Below are 23,968 nucleotides of genomic sequence, written 5' to 3'. Positions count from 1 at the left end.
TGAGGTTAAGCAACAACTGACACGGTCAGCCATTGGTAGGTACAGCATGAGTTACCGATGTCAAATGGTTCTTTTCTGGACGCTTCCGTGCTTCAAAGTCAAAGTCAAAGTCAAAGAACTCAAACACACCCACTACACAACTACACAACATGCATCACATTTTTTAAGTTAAATTAAATTATAAACTCTATGTTCCTATTACTAGTTTAAAACATCTTAATTTTAAGCCAAAATTGTTTTATATAATATTACTATTAATTAGTTTAAAAACAGAATACTAAATGTAACCTACACGCTATGTAAATCGTTTTTGATAATATCTTCCGCGGGTCACCACTATACAGGCATTTAGCCTAGTGTGGAGACCACTGTAAATGGTGTTGTAATTTCTTTTTATTAAATATATTCTGATTCTGATTCTGATTCTGAAAATTTTTTATTCATCGTACAAATATAAAATTTTCTGATGAACGTCAATTTTTACAAATTACTCTCCGTTCGGATAAGGGGGGGCTCTTTCTGTCTAAGGAGAAGAACGGAGGCAAGAAACTCCTGAGCCATCTTTTCAAAAAAAGACTTAAAACTAGTGGTATACAATACATATAAGCTTAATAATAATTATTATAATAATATGAGCAGAGCTAATTACTTATCACAGCCATGCATTAACGTCCTCTAAGTAATCATCAATTTTATAATAAGCTTTTTTACTGAGTTTCTCTTTAATGTAACACTTAAACTTATTCTCTGGCATTTGAGCAACTTCTGCTGGAAGCTTATTATAAAATCTAATACAGTACCCTAAAAACGATTTATTAACTTTCGCCAGACGCATCGCTGGAAAAGCCAGCTTATGCTTGTTCCTAGTATTAATGTCATGATTACTGCCAATTGTATCAAAAGTTGAAATATTCTTTCGTACAGTATACATTAAATTGGAAAAAATGAACTGACATGGAACTGTAAGGATGTTAATTTCTTTAAATAGTTCTCTCAATGAATCCCTGGAACCAAGTTTGTATATAGAGCGGATGGCTCTTTTCTGTAATACAAATATAGTCTCAATATCAGCGGCTCTACCCCTAAGCAAAATGCCATAAGACAATAAGCTGTGGAAATAACTAAAGTAAACTAATCTGGCGGTTTCAACGTCGGTCAGTTGTCTAATTTTCCGTACAGCAAAAGCTGCCGAGCTCAACCTTCCAGCCAATTTGGCAATGTGAGGTCCCCACTGTAACTTTGAATCTATAGTCATACCAAGAAAGACAGTATCATCAACTAGGTCCAATTTATTCCCATCTAGAATAATGTTAGTATCGCATTGTCTAACATTCGGCAGTGTAAATTTAATACATTTCGTTTTCTTAGAATTCAATAAAAGATTATTTACGGTAAACCAATCGTGTATGTCAGATAGAATAGAATTAATTTCATAAAAAATATTTTCACTTCTTTTAACTTTAAAAAGCAAAGAAGTATCGTCAGCAAATAAAACTATATTAGTCAATTTTTCAACCATAAAAGGCAAGTCATTAATATAAATGAGGAATAAAAATGGTCCTAGAATAGATCCTTGAGGGACGCCTATCTTTACATGAGCCCCCTGTGATTTAGTATTATTAATATCGACCCTTTGTTGCCTCTTGTCTAAATATGAAGCTATCAAATCTAAAGCCTTTCCTCCTATTCCATAGTATCTCAGTTTCGAAATTAAAGTCTGATGGTCTACACAATCAAACGCCTTCGACAGATCACAGAAGACTCCAATAGCATCGTGATGGTCTTCCCAGGCGTCAAATATGTGCTTAATTAACGCAGTACCGGCATCGGTTGTTGATTTGCCTTTTGTAAAACCATACTGCTGGCTATGAAACAATCGAGCTTCATTGAAATGCAAAAGCATCTGACTGAGTATGATCCTCTCAAATATTTTACTCAAAACTGGAAGAACCGAGACAGGCCTGAAATTTGCAGGGTCCTCCATATCCCCACTCTTGAACAGAGGTATAATTTTACTCAATTTCATAAGATCTGGGAACACACCTTCAGCGATACATTTATTAAAAATGTTAGCCAAAATTGGGGCGATTTTATTAATAATAGAAAGAACAAATTTAACTGACATTCCCCACAAGTCTTCAGTTTTCTTCATATTTAAGGACTTAAATGTTTTTATAATAGTTAATGTATTTATATATCTGAATTTAAATTCCTTATCGGTTGAAGGTGCGTTCTCCTTCATCAGGGTTTCAGCTAATGTAGCTGAAGAATCTAGGTTGCAAGTAGTCTCTAAAGGAATGTTCGTAAAAAACTCTTCAAAGACTCTCGCCACCTCGTCATTTGATGTTATTATGTCATTACCTACCTTTAAAGATAAATTAGTCTCGCGTGTTCGATTCTTCCCCGTTTCGTTATTAATAATATTCCAAATGGCCTTAGATTTGTTAGCCGAGTCTTTAATCTTGTTATTAATAAAAATTGTCTTCGCACAGTGACAGACACATTTGTACATTTTGCTATATTTCTTCACATAAGATTGAAAGTCAGGGCGGAGTATGAATGTTTTCATCTCATACAGATCATATAATGTCGCCCTGCTTTTGCGAATACCATCTGTAGCCCAGTCGGGTGGATTTCAACAAGTCCTAAAAAATCTTCATTTCCGTGGACTTTTTTATCTTAAGGTTTTTTATATTAGTAAAACGCTTTTATTAAAGTTTTTGTTAATGTTAGTGTTCTTACTAAATGGGTAGCAGATAAGTTAAAAACTTAACGAGATACGGATGATTAAAAATTTCGTGCCACGGCGATGAAACATGCGTTCACGGCAATGAAACAAGCGTCCACGGCAATGAAACAAAGGCCCACGGCAATGAAACAAACTTCCACGGCAATGAAAGAACTGTATACAATGGAAATGAAAGAATCAATCCACTGCAATTTTTAAAAAAGACTGTGAGGGAAACGCAAACTTAGACAGGCATGTATGGCAGAAATATTTGGATAGATATTGGAACGAAAGAAAGAACGACAGTATGTATAAAAAAATAAGAATATAGTATGGAATTCTCTAAGTAGCATTGTGGGGTCCGTATTGCGACGTATAAAACAAAATGTTTCATTTCACACTAATAACGTTCACAACATATAATAAACCTTACCTTTAACATCTATATTTTTATAAGGTATAATACCCAATATGTATTCTGTTCATTTAACACACATTATGTGATATGATAGAATATTTTATGAACTTTATGCTAAATCATAGTATATTTTAATTGGTATAATAATATGAAATGTACATGTTATCATCATCAGCCTATAATCATCCAATGCTGGACATAGGCCTCTCCCAAGGAGCGCCACAACACTCGGTCCTCGGTCTTCCGAATCCAGCCACTACCGGCTACCTGCCTATACTTGCATATATTGACAGCTATGTTGGTAACCTTAGTCCTCTGACGTATAACTTCTTTTCTGATACCATCTATTAGAGAAACCCCAAGCATAGCTCTCTCCATAGCACGCTGAGTGACTTTAAATCGGTGGACCAGTCCCACCATCAGTGTCCAGGTCTCTGCACCGGGTTCCCCTCATCTCACCTAATCTTTATTATCCTAAACTCATTTCGCATAACTCGGTTCGCTTCGGTCTAAACTTTTTTGGTAGAATCATCACTTTGCCAAGACTTATGTGGCATAAGACTCGTTTCGTCTAAAACTCTTTTGGCACAAACTTGAAACATCTAAGTCTCGTTTGCTCAAATTGTTCGTATTGGTATTATCTTGTTTCTCCTAATATTATCTTAATAAATACTATATTCAGTATGTTTTAAATGTACAAATTGTGGTATTTTTCTCCTACATCCCGAAAATGAATGATCAAAATATCGAAAGTGAATGACCATTATAATTGCGAAGCCGAGCGGAGCGTTACCCACATAGCGGAAAATTAAATACCTAATGCAAGGCACTAGTTTGCGCTATATAGGGAGACGCTTCGTCAAAGTTAAAGCCAAATGAATATTAGTAGTTTTTATAAGCTATGCCATAGTATTGTTAGGCTATTTGAGATTTGACCATACCGAAATAATTTTTTACTAAACGAGATTTATGCCATACAATTTTCGGCGAAACGAGACTTTGACCAAACGTTACTATGCAATACGAGATTAGGCAAATAAATCTTAGGCCAAAAAAGGTAAAACCCTCTGCACCATATGGACGGCTGAATGGCGTAGTGGTTAGTGACCCTGACTGCTATGCCGAAGGTCCCGGGTTCGATTCCCGGCTGGGGCAAATATTTGTTTAAAGACAGATATTTGTACTCGGGTCTTGGTTGTTGATATTTATATTTAGTATGTATCTATCTATGTATTTGTGTAGATATATCAGTTGTCCGACACCCATAACACAGGTTCTGCCTAGCTTGGGGTCGGATGACCGTGTGTGAGATGTCCCCACATATTATATATTATTATATTATATGTCATAACTGGCAGGGCGCAATGGTTGAAGACTCTTGGATGCGCCTTTCAGCCTCCTTGTCGAAGTTGCTTCTGCCTAGCCGAATAGTCTGCCTCAAGTAGTCATATTATTGCACAACTTCGATAGTTGTCTCACGAACGATCACCGGCTCCGGTTTTATGTGAACATTCTACATGACTTTTGTCTTGCCCAAGTTCATACGGAGGCCTACACGTTGCAAGCAGCATTAAGGCCACTTAGCATCCAGATGAGTTCCTGCAGAGATGTATGTTCTATTATATTCTATTCTACTATCTGTGGGAGGTGTAAGTACCTGCATCTGGCTCTCTTGAATGGGACCTTTGTGCAATGTGCATATCCCCAAGGTCTAAGCTGCTGCCTTTCTAAGCTTGGACCATTTCCCACCACGCTGGTCCACAGCGAGTTGGTGGGTTCACATATTATCTAGATGTGCTAAATCTATAGGTAGATATGCAGGGTTCTTCACGATGTTTTCCTTCACCGTAAGAGCGATGGTATACATTGTATTTAAATTTTAAGGAACACATTGGTACATGTCAGCGCCGGAATTCGCACCCGCATTATTGGAGTGGGAAGCGGGCGCTTACCCGACTGAGCTACCACCGGTCTTATTTATACATAACGTTTATTATAATTATGTTGTGATTGTTATTACACACAACACACACACGCACTCACGCCTTGTACTAATGTACTCCCTTGCGTGGTAGGCAGAGGTGCATTGCTGCACCCACTTTTCGCCAGAGTGTTATGTTAGTCCCAATGTAATAGGGGGCGGGCCTATTGCCATTTTATGGGCACATCCAAGACCCGAGAACAAATATCTGTGTTTAAACAAATTGTTGTGATTGTTATTATTAATGTAATATTATATATTTCGTTTTTATACATCGCGATACGCACCCGTTTTAACGCACTGCAAAAAGAGGTAATTTGACTAGTTCTGTAGGTAATGTCAGTGATCGGTATTACCTGTATTACAGGTAAAAGATATTGTTACTTTGCCTAATCATACATACCACGGCGATGAAAACATAAGTCACGGAAATGAATAACCTGGCCACGGAAATGAATAACCTAACCACGGCAATGAATACAAATTATTTTACTAGGCATGGCAATGAATTTTTTTTCATTGCCGTGGCTTTTTTTTCATTGCCATAGCAAATATTGGCCACGGAAGCCACGGAAATGAAAGCACGGCGATGAGAATCAAGGCATTAAATATAAATAACTAAAAAAGTATTAACTATTCGAAGAAATAAACACTGTATAAGGTAAATATTTTCAAAAAGCTTTCTTTTGAATGCTTACTCTAGAAGACAAACTTAATTTTATAGAAGTTATATCTATCCACGGCAATGAAAGAAAAAATGTCCAGTCCCCAAAATTTTTACTGATTTTCACTATAGCGCAAAAACGCGGGCACCGATGTACCTCCTTCCACGTCGAGCAGTTAGGCGACACTTGTAAGAAACGATTAGCGTACTGAGGGGGGCACCCAAGTTCATAGGTAAAACAATAGCCTTGATCATGTTTAGGACACGGCGATGAACAGAAGTTCTGGGACACATGAATTTTCACTTACCGTTCGTTATATTCTTTATATATTTCAATAAATGTATTCCGTAACAATACTTTAACTATTAAGGTATCAAATGAAACTAAGTTTAACTATCAATACTCAATATTTTTTCATCAATGAAGAATAGTACAAAACGTGGTAACGTGGGGACAGACACGGCAAGGAAAGATTTGGGGGTTTAATATTTTTTTTTAAAATATCCATTAATTCTATTAATAAAATATTTAGTGCTACACATAGATAACTATTTCACTTAACCGGAAAAAAATATTAGAAAATTATAACTTGGTTTTTTAGTACCGATTTCATTGATGCCACGCAATTTTTGGCCGCGGGAAATTCACCCAGTCACAAAATTTAATTTTATTATCTATCAAAACTTCCTTCGTTTCAAAATTACTCTCAAACTCATCAGCTATTATCTTAAATAAGTTAGTATACATCTCATTAGAATTGCAATCTACTTTAACCTTCGGAAGTTTTTCGTCTAGTTTCTTCAAGTAATTGTCAATTTTCTTTGTAGTAATCGGTCTGCATCTCACCTTAGTTTTATTTGTCTTGTCAGTGTTTACTAAGGTAATGGTCTGCCCACTGTGGTCTGACCTCAGACAATTTATCACACTACTGTCTTTAAACTCACAGTTACAGAATATGTTATCTAGACAAGTGGCCGACGTGGATGTAATCCTAGTTGGTTCCAGAAAGACATTAAAAAGATTAAATGATTTAAAAAGTAACAGTAATTTCGACCTATTAGGAGAGTCACCTAATAGGTCAACATTAAAGTCACCACACACTATTACTTCCTTTTTACTATTGGAAGCTAACCTTAGAACATCCTCCATGACAGTCTCAAAGGTAATGAAATCACCAGTAGGTGGCCTGTAGGTACATACTATTATATACTTGTTTAGCTCTGCACATGAAATTTCTATATGGTGTTTAACAGAAAGAGCTACTATGTCCTTTCGTTCTTTACATTTACAATTTTCTTTAAGAAATATAAGTGACCCACCATGCTCGTTGCTCTTTCTGTTAAAACAGCTTATAAGTTTGTAATTTTTCAATTGGAACATCATTTTATTCTCGTCTAACCAATGTTCTGTGATACATAAACAATCAATGTTAAATTTTTCCGAAAATAGTTCTATTTCTAACAATTTAGAAGAAAGACTCTGAATATTCTGATGTACCACTTTAAATTCATTCTTAAATGTCTTGTCCTTTAATAGTTTTGAGCCGAGAGAGCAGTGAACTGAATCAATCTTTATATCAACGCTATGATGCTCTCCCGTTGTCTGAGAATCTAATTTAAATCTACTGTACTATTACTATTATCAGTATTACTACTGACGGTGTCAATAGGGACACAAGTTTTCTTCGTTATAATGCTTATAACTGAGTTAATAAGATGAGCTACTTCTGTAGCTAGACGTCGTTTCTCATTTGAGGACAAAAATAAACTGTCCCAAGTCAACTTAAAATTGTCAACGTACAAATTAGTATCAAAGAAATTGATACAATCAGATTTACAACATGCATTGTACATTGTTTTATTTAGGCTACATGTCATATAATTGCATTTGTCAGGCAGTGTGCATGAGTAAGGAAATGCACAAACAAATACATGTTTTGTAGGAAGGCCTTCTAATATAGCAAAACTTCTATGTATGTCAGACTTTGTGTTCAAGACTGTTTAGATTTGTTGATTATTTAATTGTTTATAGTTTGAATTGTTCAAGTTTAATAAAGTTTATTTGGTTATGTCTATAGGTAGGTAGAGATCTAATATAGTTATTGTTTTTAGTTAGGTATAATGTTAGGTAATAGTTTGTAAATATACCTAGTATAAGTTGTTTATTAATAAATAAACTATGAGGCTTGTTAGGCGCGATAATAGATAGTAGATAGTACCAATGAGGGCGCTTATGGTGCAAAGCGCTCTGATTGGTCGACGCATTTCTTGCCCCGCCTCCCACCGCCCGCGCGGCGGAGAGCGCATTTAAATATAGGCGGTCCGGGCCGCCTCGTTCATTCCACTCGCAGCCTCCAAGAAGCAAAGAAGCCTCCAAATAATAGAAGAAAAAAGCCTTCTCATTTCAAGCACCTGCCCTGCCCTACAATAGGAAGAAAGAAGAATCCCTGCTTGCTCTTCGATCAGCTTCACAAACGATTTTCACAAACGATTTTCGCAAACGATTTCTACAAACGATTTTAATGTGACGTGCTAGATCGAAGGGGTGCGTCACATTTTCTGGTCCTTCGAGCCGGATTGAAGATCAAGCATGGTGAACACAAGAAGCGCCTCCAAGTCAGCCTCGGTAGCCGGTGCTACGGACAGCACCGGTACTGAGGCCACCGCGACGACGGCAACCACGAGCAGCGGGGATACCTACACGTCGACGGGAGCATCCACGGACACATCGAACGAAGCATCAAGCACTGCGGCCGCCTCAGAAGTCACGGCGCCCGCCTCCGCTACAGCCCGTGTCCCTGCCCCCGCGCCCCCCGCGCCCCCCGCGCCTACCCCTGCGACGCCGAAGCCCGTCAAGCCGCACACGCCACGTCGCGCATGTTCAAATGCGTCTTCAAAGGGTCGCCGCCGGGAGTTGCTGAAGGCCAAGGAAGAGCTTCTGAAGAAACAAATGGAGTTAGCCGCCGTACGGGTGGCCATGCTGGAAGAAGAAACGGACGATGAAGAAGAAGAAGACGACACCTCCACCATAAGGGGTGTCCGCATGTCCGAGTGGGTACAACAAAGTACTCTCGCGCTGACCATGCAACCACATCACGCCGTGCCGAGAGAAGACGCCGGAGCGACAGCGGGCCTCCCACGCCGGACATCGATGCCAGAGCCGCGCATCGAAGCCAGTCCACCGGGAGCCGCACTGGAGAACGCCGCGCCGCCGTCTGCACGTCGTGAGCCGTGTCCCATGGGTGCCGACGAGCCGAGAGTACAGCTGCCACCGAACCCGTACACGTCAGAGCCGCACGTGTACGAGCCGCCGCGTCCGGTGCAGCATCGCTACGACCCACGACCGAACGCCTTCGACTACAAGGAGCTAGCCGAAGCCATCGCCCTCGCTGCACGTGCGATGCCGTCGCCGCCTCAACATGTCGCCGCGCCGTGCCATGTCAACGAGCTACCAACGTTCAGCGGGGCATCGAGTGATTGGCTGCCATTCAAGGCGGCCTATGAAGAATCTGCAGTCCCTCACGGAGCAAGAGAACCTGTCTCGACTGCGCAGAGCCATCAAAGGAGCAGCGAAGGAGGCCGTCCACTGCCTGTTCATCGGGACGCCCTCTACGAGAGAAGTGATGGAGCTGCTGTCTGCGCAATTCGGGAGGCCGGACGCACTCATCATTCACGAGATGGAGAAGCTGCGCAGACTACCGAAGATCGTCGACACTCCGAAGGCCATCTGCGACTTCGCCGCGACGATGACCAACGCGACGGCCACAGTGGTGGCATTGAAGAAGGAGCAGTACCTACACAATGCGGAGATCGTCAACAACGTCGTGGAAAAGCTGCCGGCCACACTGCGCAACGAGTGCTACACCTACATCACCGAGCAGCCTGAAGACATCCCCGACCTGGTCAAGCTGACGCAGTTCGCCAAGCGGGCCGCGGCACGGTGCAGCCGCTTCGCGCCCATGGACATCGCAGCGAGTGACCGGCGGGAGCCCGCGCCAAGGAAGACTGCGCGCATCTACCACGTCGACACAACTACAGCTGCGAAGCCTGCGTGCCCCATCTGCGGCGAGAAGCATGAAGCCGCCGCCTGTCCGACACTGAAGCGAGCCGAAGTACCTGCGAGGTGGGACATAGCGAAGAAATACAAACTATGTTTCCGCTGCATGAAGATCCGCAAGTACCGACACTCCTGCAAGCCGAAGCAGTGCGACAAGGACGGGTGTACCTATAGTGGCGTGTGTAGGCAGGAAGCAATAATTAAAAGTCCCAAGTGCACAATAACGAAGGTAAAGTTTATTGCACAAAGTACACACACACAAAAGTCTTTTAGAAAGAAGCAAGAAGGAGTAGAAAGTATAGTAGAAGAGATAGCTTAGAAAGGATAGCACATACAATAGATTTAAGAATAAGCGGAGTAGGTATTCTCGACGCAAGCAAATAATTGGCAAATAAAATAATCGAAGCGGCGGAGTGCGAAAGCGGACTGCCGGCCGCGGGCCGGCTCAGGTAGCCGCGTGCGAGTATATTAACAATATCATGCGATCTCGCTCGCGCGTAGATCTGCGATAAGGATTCTACGTCACCGCATGCGCTACCGCTGGCCGGCACACGACTCGACAGAATTATCTATATAAAATACGTTTAGTCTTGTCTGTCTGTTTGTCACTTATTTTAATGTTTACTATATTATGATTATTTTTACTTTTATACATTACTAATATATATATGCTTTATTGAAATTTACAATTTAGAATAGGTATAAGTTATTTTTACGTTTATTTACTACTTTATGATTTACAACAATGATATTAAACTGTAGATATTGTAAATAGGTATTTTTATATTTTATACATGTAAGTAATAAAATTATTTTGAATTTAAGTTCATGCAACAGATAAATTATTAGGTATGATTGGTAGGTATTTTAATAAATTAAATAGGTAGGCCATAGGGCACTACATCACCCCCCTCCAGAGACCGTCAAGGGCGATAATAGTCGGGAAATCGTACGCGACGCCCTGATCTCGTCGTCCTGACGACATCTTCATCATCATCAGCACGAAGTATGTCTCGATTTTCCGCATTTGGAGTGTGACGAGTGACTGTGTGAGGAGGAGTGTTTGGTGTTTTGTGGTGAGTGTTAGTGGTGGGTGTGGTAGTGTCTGGGTCACACAGTATGAAGGCCGGCTTGATGCGGTCTATCGATACGGTCACCTGTTTACCATTTATCAAGATTTTGAAAATCTTGTCACCTCGTTGGACGACCTTGTGGGGACCAGAGTATGCTGGCTTCAACGCACCACCAACAGTGCAGTCCCTGAGAAACACGTGAGAAGACGTGGCAAGGTCTTTGAAAATGAAAGTGTTGTGCTTGCTGTTGTGCCTGGCTGTTGGTGATGGTTGAAGATTCCTAACCAAGTTCCTAAGCCTAGACAAGTAATCAGTTGTATCAACTGTGACATCAGCCTCAGGGTCGAAGAATTCGCCTGGAAGGCGCATAGGCTGGCCGTATACAAGTTCGGCGGCTGAAGCCTGTACGTCTTCTTTATAGGCGCTGCGGATACCCATCAGCACTAGTGGAAGAGATTCCACCCAATTGTGGTTTGCATGGCAAGTTATCGCAGCTTTAAATTGGCGGTGGAATCTCTCCACCAGTCCATTGCAAGCTGGATGGTACGCCGTGGTTCGACGATGCTGGAATCCAGCAATCGTGGATAGGGCCTTAAATAGAGCGGATTCAAACTGCCCTCCTCTATCTGTAACTATATCCGTGGGGCACCCAAAGCGAGAGAACCAGCCACTCAGCAGGGCCTTTGCCACTGACTCGGCAGTCATATCTGCTAGTGGTATTGCCTCAGGCCATCGCGTGAAGCGATCGACGGCGGTGAGACAATACCGGAAACCTTGACACAATGGCAAAGGTCCCACGAGGTCAATGTGGATGAAGGCGAACCTTGACTGGGGTAATTTGTAGGTGCCTAATGGAGCGGACACGTGACGTGTGATCTTGGATCGTTGGCAAGGTAAGCAGGATCGAACCCACCCACGACAGTCTTTCCTAACGCCTGGCCAGACGTAGCGGTCTGAAACCAGTTTCGCAGTTGCTTTGGTGCCAGGATGACTGAAGGAGTGCAAGCTTGCAAAAATTGCAGTACGCAACTCCTTGGGCACGTACGGTCTTGGGGTTGAGGAGCTGATGTCACAATACAACTGACTACTTGTTCCAGGTATACTTACCTGCTTCAGGTGCAGAGAAGTGTCTCCAGCCAGCAGTTGTTTCAGCTCCGGGTCCTCGAGTTGAGCGGCGGCAATCCTTTCAGCGTGCACAGGTTGAGCAATCTCCTCAATACGCGAAAGTGTGTCCGCCACGACATTGTTCTTCCCCGAGATGTGCCGTATATCGGTGGTAAATTGTGCGATGAAGTCTAAGTGTCTAAACTGCCGGGGAGAACAATTGTCTTTACGAGAGTGGAAAGCAAACGTGATAGGCTTGTGGTCCGTATAAATGACGAAATCACGAGCCTCCAACATGTGACGGAAATATTTCACACTCTCGTAAATGGCGAGCAACTCTCGGTCGTAAGGAGAATACTTAACCTGTGCAGGGCTCAACTTACGTGAAAAGAAAGCGAGAGGCTCCCATGCTCCCTCGGTCAGCTGCTGCAGGACAGATCCAATGGCCTTGTCTGACGCGTCCGTGACCAACGCCAACTTTGCGTTGCAATCAGGATGCGCCAGCATTGCTGCTTGACACAAGCTGTCCTTGCACTTCTGGAAAGCCAGGTGTTCCTGTGGAGAGAAGTCCACGGGATGCGAACCTTTTACCGATCCAGTTAGTAGGGCATTTAATGGTGCTTGGTGAGTGGCAGCCTCGGGAATAAACCTTCGGTAAAAGTTTAGCATCCCGAGGAACCTTCGTAGTTCCCTGACAGTTTTAGGTGCAGGGAAGTTGTGAATGGCCTCGACCTTGGAAGGTAGGGGTCGTGTTCCTTTGGCTGAAATATTATAGCCTAAGAAGTTTACCTCCGGCACACCAAAGACGCTCTTAGAGCTGTTGATGACCATACCGTATTCCCTCAGTCTGGTGAAGAGCTGACGCAGGTGGGTCTCGTGGGTCTTCTGGTCTTTCGAAAAGACCAGAAAATCGTCGATGTATGAGTATGTGAAATCCAGACCCCTGAGCATCTCATCCACGAAGCGCTGAAACGTCTGACCGGCATTTCGAAGTCCGAACGTCATGTACGGGAATTCGAAAAGACCGAACGGCGTGGTGATGGCGGTCTTCGGGATGTCATCCGGATGGACAGGAATCTGGTTATACGCCTTGACCAGGTCGATCTGGGAGAAGACGGTACAGCCAGACAGGCTGTGAGCGAAGTCCTGGATGTGCCGGATGGGGTAAGAGTCCGGAATAGTACGGGCGTTCAGCATTCTGTAGTCTCCACAAGGGCGCCAACCAGGGGCGTACCCAGGTAGGGGCAGGGGGGGGCAGCTGCCCCCCCCTAGAAGATAAAATAAGCGCAAGTAAAAATGTGTTATCTGCGCAAAATAAAGTCTTGGAAACGAACATTTCTTTTCAGTCAGATATTTTCATTTAATATACTTTTATCTATTATAATTAAATAATTAAGTACTTATTTAAAAGAAAACAGTGAATTTAGGTACCTATTTAAAAGACTGTCATAGAAAAAAAACTGCAAAATCGAGAAGATTACTGTTAAATTAATATTTTGTTTAGTGTTTTAATGAAACTAATTAATAAGAGTATTTTTTTATGATTTTTAGGGTTCCGTATCTCAAAAGTAAAAAACGAATCCTTATAGATAAGATAAGGATCACTTTGTTGTCCGTCCGTCCGTCTGTCTGTCACCAAATTCACCACCAGAAACGGGTAAAATATCAAGCTGAAATTTCCCATATAGGTATATACAAATTTACGGCCCAGACAAAGTAGTAAAAATATTTTTTTGGTGTAGTGACCTACCTGCCTTACAAGTAAAGAAGGGATGAATTATTTTTTTGTGAATGATTATGTTATTGTGGAATAGGTATTTAAAAAATATTATAGGTCAAACCATTTTTGATTCAGTAATTGGTTTACGAAATAATTAAGCTTCAAAGAGCAGTTCTTCTAATTTTTGTTAGACTCAAGCGAGTGTCCCGTCCCCCTCTGCTAAGTAAATGGTTGGTCCAAAAAAAGGAAAAAAAATGACAGATTTAGTACATAATTATACGACGAAATTAAAAGGAAAACTATCTCAGGTAAGTACACTATACAAGTTTACGAGTAATAGTCAATATTGTGATAACAAACTAGTTACATTTAAAGTTGCAGAATAGGGAATATGCATGTCTTTTTTATATTATTATTAGATAGTTTTACATCGCTATATTATCGTAAAAAAATAATCAACGTCAAAACAAGTAATTTAAGGCATAAAAATAAATATTAAAAAATTACAAACATCACGACCAGTGTAAATGTCCGTCATTTCTACGCGCTGGGTGTGACGTCACACTTTCGTTTCACGGCTCAGAATAATGATTCTCGCCAGTCGCGCCGCTCAGTTCTATGGGCATAGTTTATTGTGACGACCGAATGGCGTAGTGGTTAGTGACCCTGACTACTGAGCCGAAGGTCCCGGGTTCGATTCCCGGCTGGGGCAGATATTTGTTTAAACACAGATATTTGTTCTCGGGTCTTGGGTGTTGATATTTATATTTAGTATCTATCTATCTATGTATTTGTGTAGATATATCAGCTGTCCGACACCCATAACACAGGTTCTACCTAGCTTGGGGTCGGATGGCCGTGTGTGAGATGTCCCCACATATTTATTATTTATTTATTTATTTATTTATTGTGAGCTTGACATATCGACAAATTTTACGTCACATCCGCTCTAAGAAAATGCGTCACGTTTTCAAAGATATAAAGTTACCGAAGTTTACTAAGAATTATAATAAAAAATATTGATAGATGCATAATTTTGAAATAACTAAGGGCGACTTGCAAAAACATATTAAATCAAGACTTAGTGTTAAATCTCGATTTAAACCATAACTTTGTATGGATTGACGTTTCTTAAATCGATATTTGACGCTAAATCTAGATTTAGTATGCTTGTGCAAGTGGCCCTAAGTTTATTAAAAATAATATTTGACCTTTATTTGAATCACATGCATATTCCCTATTGACCATGACATAATTATATCGATGTATCATCATCAGCCAATAATCATCCACTGCTGGACAAAGGCCTCTCCCAAGGAGCGCCACAACACTCGGTCAGCACACACAACACAACAATATCGATGTATGGCAAAAATAATTTCAACTGCCTAAGTTTGATTTTTGAGAGAGCTTATCTTTGTACGGAACCCTCAGTGCGCGAGTCCTCACACTTGGCCGGTTTTTATTTGTTTGAATGTACCCGACCGACCATCATCTTGAAACAGGTATGAGCTGCCCCTCCCTAGCTGAAATCCTGGGTACGCCCTTGGCGCCAACCGTCGTCCTTCTTCGGCGCGAGGTGGAGTGGTGAAGACCAGGGCGACTCTGATGGTCTACAGGTGCCAGCTTGCAACATGGCCTCGAATTCGGCCTTGGCAATTTTTTATTTGTCAGGGGCCAACCTACGGGGTGAACCTGATACTGGTGGCCCAGGTGTGGTGCGGATGTGGTGTACAGTGTTATGTTTAGGAGTGCGGTGTGTGCCATGAGGACGAGTGATGTCTGGAAATTCGCGAAGTATGTGTGTATATGCGGAATTACCGAGACTTACTTTAACCGATGAGATGTCATCAGTACGACGGGCAGGCGAAGCCGGGGTGGTGAGGCTAGTATTGTTATCGATGAGGCGTTTGTTCCTGCAATCAACAACCAAATTATAAAAGCATAAAAAATCCACGCCTATTATCGCCTTTGTTACATCAGCAACAATAAATCGCCAAGCAAAGTCGCGGCGTAAGCCTAGGTTTAGAACAACATTTATGAACCCGTACGTTTTAATTGAAGTACCATTCGCCGCACACAACTCGTAATTAGTTTTGTCCAAATGTCGCGCTATTGCCGATCGGGGATAGACACAGAGGTCGCTACCAGTGTCGACCAGGAACTGCACCTTCGACCGTTGATCGGTGATGAACAGGCGACCCGCACTCGGACAATCATCAGTCGCCATTACTGATTGCCCCGAGCATTTCCCGCCTGTGGGTAGTCGCACGGCTTCACGCACCGTTTCGCCCGCTCGCCGAAGTTCTGGTGGTACCAGCACTGTGGGTACCGTCGGTATGCAGATGATGAGCGGGTGGAGCTGGATCGGCGACCGTGACGCGTGCGGCTGCTGGAGCGTTCCCGGGGGCGGGACATTCGGTCCACCTTGTCCGCCAGCTTCTCCATCTGCCTGGTGAGGGCGGCGATCTCCGAGCTCCCGGCGCCACCCGACGTACCTGGGGCAGCTGCTGTAGACGTGACTGCGGCTGTAGCTCCGACCTGGGTACCGACGACGTCGTGGATCCTGTCAGCTAACTCGGCCAGCTCAGTCAGGTCCGTCTTGGATTGGGATGCGATGATGGCCTGAGTGGAGCTGGGCAGGCGGCTCGTCCAGATGGTCCGCAGGAACTCGTCAGGTACTCCGGGGCCGGCCAGGTCCTTCAGGTGCCGGTAGAATTGCGAGGGCTTCCGGTCTCCGAGCTCCTCGTGCATGAGAAGCTGCTTCACCTTCTTCTCGCGTGACGCCGACAGCCTCTTGATGAGCTCAGTTTTGAGCTTTTCGTATTTGTCCGCGTCCGGAGGGTAGGAAATTATGTCCTCTACCTCCGCGGCGTATTGGGCATCCAGGTTGCCGACGACGTAAAAGTATTTCGTCTCATCGGTCTTGATGTTGGCCAGGGTGAACTGCGCCTCCATCTGGCTGAACCACAGCCCTGGCTTCTCCGGGTAGAAGGGCGGAATTCTCACGCCAACTCGGAAGGTCTCCGCTGACGATGATGTCGATGCTTTTTCTTGAGCCATCTTCAAAGTGTCCTTTTACGGGGTCACCAATATAGTGGCGTGTGTAGGCAGGAAGCAATAATTAAAAGTCCCAAGTGCACAATAACGAAGGTAAAGTTTATTACACAAAGTACACACACACAAAAGTCTTTTAGAAAGAAGCAAGAAGGAGTAGAAAGTATAGTAGAAGAGATAGCTTAGAAAGGATAGCACATACAATAGATTTAAGAATAAGCGGAGTAGGTATTCTCGACGCAAGCAAATAATTGGCAAATAAAATAATCGAAGCGGCGGAGTGCGAAAGCGGACTGCCGGCCGCGGGCCGGCTCAGGTAGCCGCGTGCGAGTATATTAACAATATCATGCGATCTCGCTCGCGCGTAGATCTGCGATAAGGATTCTACGTCACCGCATGCGCTACCGCTGGCCGGCACACGACTCGACAGAATTATCTATATAAAATACGTTTAGTCTTGTCTGTCTGTTTGTCACTTATTTTAATGTTTACTATATTATGATTATTTTTACTTTTATACATTACTAATATATATATGCTTTATTGAAATTTACAATTTAGAATAGGTATAAGTTATTTTTACGTTTATTTACTACTTTATGATTTACAACAATGATATTAAACTGTAGATATTGTAAATAGGTATTTTTATATTTTATACATGTAAGTAATAAAATTATTTTGAATTTAAGTTCATGCAAAAGATAAATTATTAGGTATGATTGGTAGGTATTTTAATAAATTAAATAGGTAGGCCATAGGGCACTACATACCTACATGCACCATCCGCTGCTGCATGGCGGTACCTACGCATCGACCGCCAGTACGCAAGTCGTCCAATCGCAAGAATCTGAAGCAGTAACAACAGCGCGAGAAGAAAGAAGTACACCGGGGCTCCTGAAGATACTACAAGTACGAGTCACCGGGCCAAAGGGGTCGCTCGACACCTACGCGCTACTAGACGACGGGTCGACGTGCACACTCATCGAGTCAGCAGTCGCGCAGCAGATCGGAGCGACGGGACCGCCGTCACCCTTTTACATAGAAGGGGTGTCGGGCATGAAGATCGACGCCAGTGAGTCGCGCCGAGTCAACTTGAAGATCTGCGGGCGCAACACGAGCGAAGTCGACATCTGCGCGCGCACAGTGCCGGACATCGGTGTCTCGCCTCAGACGGTGCCTGCGGGGATCATCGAGAGCTGCCCACACCTGCAGGACATCAAAGAAGACATCCTCTACGAGCGAGGCGCCGCCACCATCCTGCTCGGGCAAGATAACTGGGAGTTGCTGCTCACGCACGCTTTCAAGTCGGGCGCGCGCGGACAACCTGTGGCGTCACTCACGACGCTCGGGTGGGTGCTACACGGCGTGCAGTACCGACAGCCGGCAGTGCAGCGCGTGCACCACCTCACAGTGCAGCCGCTTCAAGAAGAGACAATGGAAAAAATGATGCGGGACCACTTCGCACTCGAGTCGCTGTGCGTCGACAAGAAGAAATCATACACAGAGGCCGAGCGACGCGCGCTTACGCAGCTAGAAGAAAACACGCGCGCGCTACCGGCGGGAGGCTATGAAACATGCCTCCTGTGGAAAGAAGACGACCCTCGGCCACCAGACAACTACTCGAGTACAATGAAACGACTCGAGTTGCTCGAGAGGAAGCTGGACAAGAACGAAGCTATGAAGACGCGGTACAACGCACAGATGCAGGTGCTGCTCGACAGCGGCTACGCTGAGGAGGCGCCGCGTGAGAAGAACGAGAAGATCTGGTACCTGCCTCACTTCGCTGTCATCAACCCTCAGAAGCCGGAGAAACTGAGGATCGTCCACGACGCCGCCGCTCGAACGAGAGGGACAAGTCTCAACGACATGCTGCTGCCCGGCCCAGACCTCCTGCAGTCACTCCCGGGGGTCCTCATGCGGTTCCGGCAACATGCAGTGGCGGTGAGCGCGGACATAAAAGATATGTTCATGCGCGTTCACATCCGAGAAGAAGATCGCGACATGCAGCGCTTCCTATGGAGGGGAGATCGACGCGCCGGCCCGCCTACCGAGTATCGCATGAAGAGCGTTATATTCGGTGCGACTTCATCACCGTGTACGGCTATTTACGTGAAAAATAGCAACGCCGAGCGCTACAAGGACATCTACCCGGAGGCGGCCGAGGCCGTGGTGAGAAATCACTACGTGGACGACTACCTGGCGAGCTACGAAACAGAAGAAGAGGCGGTGCGCATCTCCACTGAAGTCAACAAGATACATCACTTCGCGAACTACGACCTGCAGAAGTGGACGTCGAACAGCCGCATCGTGCTCGCTCAGCTGTCGCAATCTGAAGCTGAAGACCCTAGACTGCTGCAACTGGACCCGGGGAAGCTGCTGGGCATGGTGTGGCACCCGGAGGACGACACACTCTCCTTCAACTTGAACAAACATCGCATCCCCGAGGCAATACTGAGCGGCGAGCGCACACCTACGAAGAGAGAAGCGCTGCGGACAGTCATGTCGATCTACGACCCGCTCGGACTCGCCACGCCGGTCACCGTGCAAGCGAAGCGCATCCTGCAGGACGTCTGGCGCTCCGGCATCGACTGGGACGCGCAACTCGAAGACAACGAAGCACGAGCATGGAGGAGCTGGATCGAGCACGCGCAACAGCTGCCGCGCCTCGCCGTGCCGCGCTGCTACGCCTCATACAGCGGCGCGGCCACTCGCGAGCTCCACATCTTCGTCGACGCAAGTTCGTCTGCATATGCTGCTGTCGTCTACTGGAGGGTCGTCGATCAAGAGGGAAACACACACCTGTCACTCGTCAGCGGAAAAGCAAGAGTCGCACAGCTCAACAAGGTGGTCTCCATCCCGCGACTCGAACTGCAAGCGGCCGTGCTGGGATGCCGCCTCGCACAAGCCGCCATCGAAGAACACGACTTGAAGCCGAGTCGTCGAGTGTACTGGTCGGACTCAAGAACAGTACTCACGTGGCTACGAAATGGCCCACGTACCTACAAGCCGTTCGTAGCACACCGCGTAGCCGAGATAAGCGACACTACGAAAACAAAGGAGTGGCGCTGGGTACCTACAAAGGAGAACACAGCCGACGACGCGACACGCGACACGCCCCCGGACTTCAACTCGAGTCACCGGTGGTACCGCGGCCCCGCCTTCCTATACCTACCGGAGGAGCACTGGCCGCGAGAAGAGAAGATCGTCGAAGAAGATACGGGGGAAGAGCGAACACTCGTCACTGTCGCCGCCACACGCTTGTCTGAGGCCCTGCCAGACATAACTCGCTTCAGTAACTTCATGCGAGTTATTCGAGCGACGGCACGGGTACTACAATTCATCGAGCTACTACGTGCGAAGAAACAAACAGTGCTGCATAAGCGCACTGAGAAGAATGAAGAGGCCGACCCTGCGTGGACAAGTACTACGCCGAGAACAGCTACGCGGGCCGCTACGCCCGCCGTGAAGACAGCTGTGTGGAAGTACCTACTTCTCAGCGCTCGGCACATGCACTGCGCGCGTCAACTGTGGCTACGCTCGCAACAACAAGAAAACTTCGCTGAAGAAATAGCTGCGCTACAGAAAAGCGTCGCTATACCTACTACGAGTCGACTGCACAACTTATCAGTCATACTCGACGAAGAGAAGATCATCAGACTACGTTCAAGAATAGCGACTGCCGCCGACATCACCCCATCGCAACGTGAACCGGCAGTACTCGACGGCAATCATCGGTGGACCCGACTGTACATCGCTTGGGTACACAAACAGCTTCACCACGGCGGGTTCGAGACAACTGCGAATGAAGTCCGGCAACACTACTGGGTGCTGAGACTACGACACGCCGTGCGCAGCGAAGTGAAGCAATGCCTGGCCTGCCGCATACGGAAGGCCACACCTGCGCAGCCGTCGACGGGCAACCATCCACATACACGGCTCGCGCATCATCAGAGGCCGTTCACCTACACCGGACTCGACTACTTTGGCCCTCTCATGGTCACTGTGGGTCGTACGAAGCAGAAGAGGTACGGCGTGCTGTTTACGTGCCTCACCACTCGAGCAGTACACCTCGAGGTCGCCGGCAGCCTGAGCACGGACTCGGCTATCATGGCGCTTCGACGGTTCATCGCGCGGCGCAACTGTCCCTCCGAGCTTCACTCCGACAACGGGACCAACCTGCGGGGCGCCGACGTCGAGTTGAAGAAAGCAGCGCTGGCGGCCATGGAGGAGGAGGCGTCGGTGCGCTTCATCCAGTGGCGGTACATCCCTCCGAGCGCGCCATTCATGGGAGGCGCGTGGGAACGGCTGGTGCGGAGCGTCAAGAACGCGCTACAAGTCACACTGCACGAGCGCGCGCCGAAAGAAGAGGTCCTCGCTACACTACTGGTCGAGGCGGAGCACACCATCAACAGTCGGCCACTCACCCACGTGTCGACCTCTGCAGACGACGAGGAAGCCCTCACGCCGAACCACTTCCTGCTGGGCGCGCCGTCACGAGTGCCGCTGCCGGGAGCCTTCACCGAGGACGACGAGGCCGGCCGCAAGGACTGGAGGAAGAGTCAACGCCTGGCAGACATGTTCTGGGCGCGCTGGGTACGAGAATACCTACCGGAGCTGCAACACCGGCGGGAGCCCCGAGCCACCAACGGGGCCATCAAGAAGGACGACCTCGTGCTCATCGCGGACGGGACTCTACCACGGAACTGCTGGCCACGCGGAGTCGTCGTGTCTACCTACCCCGGTCCAGACGGCGAGGTGCGAGCAGTCGACGTGCGCACCAACAGAGGGGTACTCCGGCGGCCTACGAAGAAATTGGTCATCCTGCCAGTCAACACTTGAACACGCAAGATTCCAGCTACAAGAGCTGCGGCGGGAGAGATGTTCAAGACTGTTTAGATTTGTTGATTATTTAATTGTTTATAGTTTGAATTGTTCAAGTTTAATAAAGTTTATTTGGTTATGTCTATAGGTAGGTAGAGATCTAATATAGTTAGTTATTGTTTTTAGTTAGGTATAATGTTAGGTAATAGTTTGTAAATATACCTAGTATAAGTTGTTTATTAATAAATAAACTATGAGGCTTGTTAGGCGCGATAATAGATAGTAGATAGTACCAATGAGGGCGCTTATGGTGCAAAGCGCTCTGATTGGTCGACGCATTTCTTGCCCCGCCTCCCACCGCCCGCGCGGCGGAGAGCGCATTTAAATATAGGCGGTCCGGGCCGCCTCGTTCATTCCACTCGCAGCCTCCAAGAAGCAAAGAAGCCTCCAAATAATAGAAGAAAAAAGCCTTCTCATTTCAAGCACCTGCCCTGCCCTACAATAGGAAGAAAGAAGAATCCCTGCTTGCTCTTCGATCAGCTTCACAAACGATTTTCACAAATGATTTTCGCAAACGATTTCTACAAACGATTTTAATGTGACGTGCTAGATCGAAGGGGTGCGTCACACTTTGACACCCCTAAACTATTTCCCACCATAATAAATATAGTTGTTTTGTCAGTGTGTGACCTCTCTGAAATCAATTCAACTATTTGTCCGAATGTAAGTTCTGGGTAACAATAATTAACAACTTTTCCATTTACATGATTACCCAACATGTGCCCGAAATCCTTGCCAAGCCTATCGGAATATACAATTGTGCTGTAATCCTCGCTTGAATTGCTACTACTTGTAGTAAGCCTTGTCAAGGAAGTGGGTGACATCTTAGGTAACTGCTTATTACCTACTATTCTACTAGCTGCCTGAGCATAGGTGGGTTTCCTATGTAATTTCTTAGTGGAGGCCTGAAAAACATCTGCTGCCGCCGATCCGCTCTGGATGACCTCTGAGGATGGCGCGGCCGTCTGGAGGCTGGTGGTGGCCGCCAGGAGTCTGGTGGTGGCCCTCGGGAGAATGGTGGTGGTCCCCGAGCTTCGGACGGGACGTTAAGCCGTGGTCCGTCCCGGTTGCTGCTTCGGCAGCAGTCGTTAAGCCTAGTCAGAGGCCGTCCGAAGGGGCGGCTTGAAAGCATCTGACCGTCGGGTTGCCCACTTACTCGACAACTTCAGTGCATTGTACTCATTCAAAAACAGCGATACGGCTCGCGACCTATCACGTGAGTATAAATGTACAGCGAAAAGCGGGTGACATCGTTTATTAATCATTCCTAATTAAATTTAACTATACCTAATTAATTTGAAATTAGTATTTCTAACCTATGTTCTCGAATTCATCGATAACACTTATCGATAATTGTTACATCCATTGGCAAGAAAAATGAAGACACTGTGTTCATTATTAAATGTCACTTCACGTAACTCTTATTGCTGGGAATTAAAACTCATAATGATATGTCCCATGAGACATAATCATGGTAAACGGTAAAATTTCTTCCCGCAAAATTTGGCAGACTTTTTTGTATCAAGAAAGATCGCTATGACGCTTCCCGAGGGTACACCCGAGTCCGCGTTGTTCTATGTTCCAAACTGTTCCAAACCGAAAATCGGTAGTTTATTTTCTCTATGCCGAAAATTATGTTGCAATGAACCACCAGGGTAAGATTTTTCATGATCATATTTTATAGTACCTATGTATTAAAGTAACTACAGTCTGGAGAATAAAAACCTGACCCCTCAAATGTAGCATTAGGACTCAGCTAGAAACTGTCGTTATTTTACATTGGTTTTTTTTTTCAGTGTGGGGAGAAAGTTTTAACTCCGTTAGAATAGCGCGAGTCAATGCTAGTTTGTGTGGTGCGGATATGGTGCGGGAGAGTCGCCACCTAGCGGTATAGGCGCTGCACTAGTTTCACACCATATTATAATATATTATAGGTAAATTTTAGTCGATATTCACTGCTCGATCAGCTATGATCTATGAATAACCTACCCTTGGCCCTTAGTAGATACTACCTTTACGTCTAGTATTAGGTATACAATTTTCACATTTTAGATACTATATAGTTAGGTAGGTATTACTAGGTATGTAAATTAAGAAGTTTGGTCTCATGGTTATAATTTCTATTGACCAAAAAAAAATTTTTTTCCTGTTACCTCCTGCGGGTCGACTGGCAGAAAATACTTTTAACATTAAGTCTACCTTTTGTACTTTTATTTGTAATATTTGTACAATAAATAGTTAAATAATAATAATAATAAGGCGAAGCGAAGTCGCTGGGATAT

General features: G+C 45.1%; 2 protein-coding genes across 2 annotated transcripts; one reads left to right on the top strand and one right to left on the bottom strand.

The window, feature by feature from the left end:
- Window positions 1-15,974: 15,974 nt before the first annotated feature.
- LOC125490466 lies at window positions 15,975-16,808 on the bottom strand. The gene has a single exon (XM_048629713.1). It carries the CDS (start codon window positions 16,806-16,808, stop codon window positions 15,975-15,977), a length of 834 nt encoding a protein of 277 aa, XP_048485670.1.
- Window positions 16,809-17,579: 771 nt separating this feature from the next.
- LOC125490465 lies at window positions 17,580-21,644 on the top strand. Its single transcript, XM_048629712.1, has one exon. The coding sequence runs from the start codon at window positions 17,580-17,582 to the stop codon at window positions 21,642-21,644; it is 4,065 nt and encodes a 1,354-aa protein (XP_048485669.1).
- The last annotated feature ends 2,324 nt before the right edge of the window (window positions 21,645-23,968 follow it).

Source organism: Plutella xylostella, chromosome 24, assembly GCF_932276165.1.
Source record: "Plutella xylostella chromosome 24, ilPluXylo3.1, whole genome shotgun sequence".
Classification (NCBI taxonomy): domain Eukaryota; kingdom Metazoa; phylum Arthropoda; class Insecta; order Lepidoptera; family Plutellidae; genus Plutella; species Plutella xylostella.
The sequence above is the reverse complement of the archived record's forward strand: the minus strand, read 5'-3'. Positions and strand labels throughout refer to the sequence as shown.

What these genes read in the sequence shown, in the direction of transcription:
- LOC125490466 (XM_048629713.1), bottom strand. Translation starts at nt 16,808, where the DNA reads ATGGCTCAAGAAAAAGCATCGACATCATCGTCAGCGGAGACCTTCCGA.
- LOC125490465 (XM_048629712.1), top strand. Translation starts at nt 17,580, where the DNA reads ATGCACCATCCGCTGCTGCATGGCGGTACCTACGCATCGACCGCCAGT.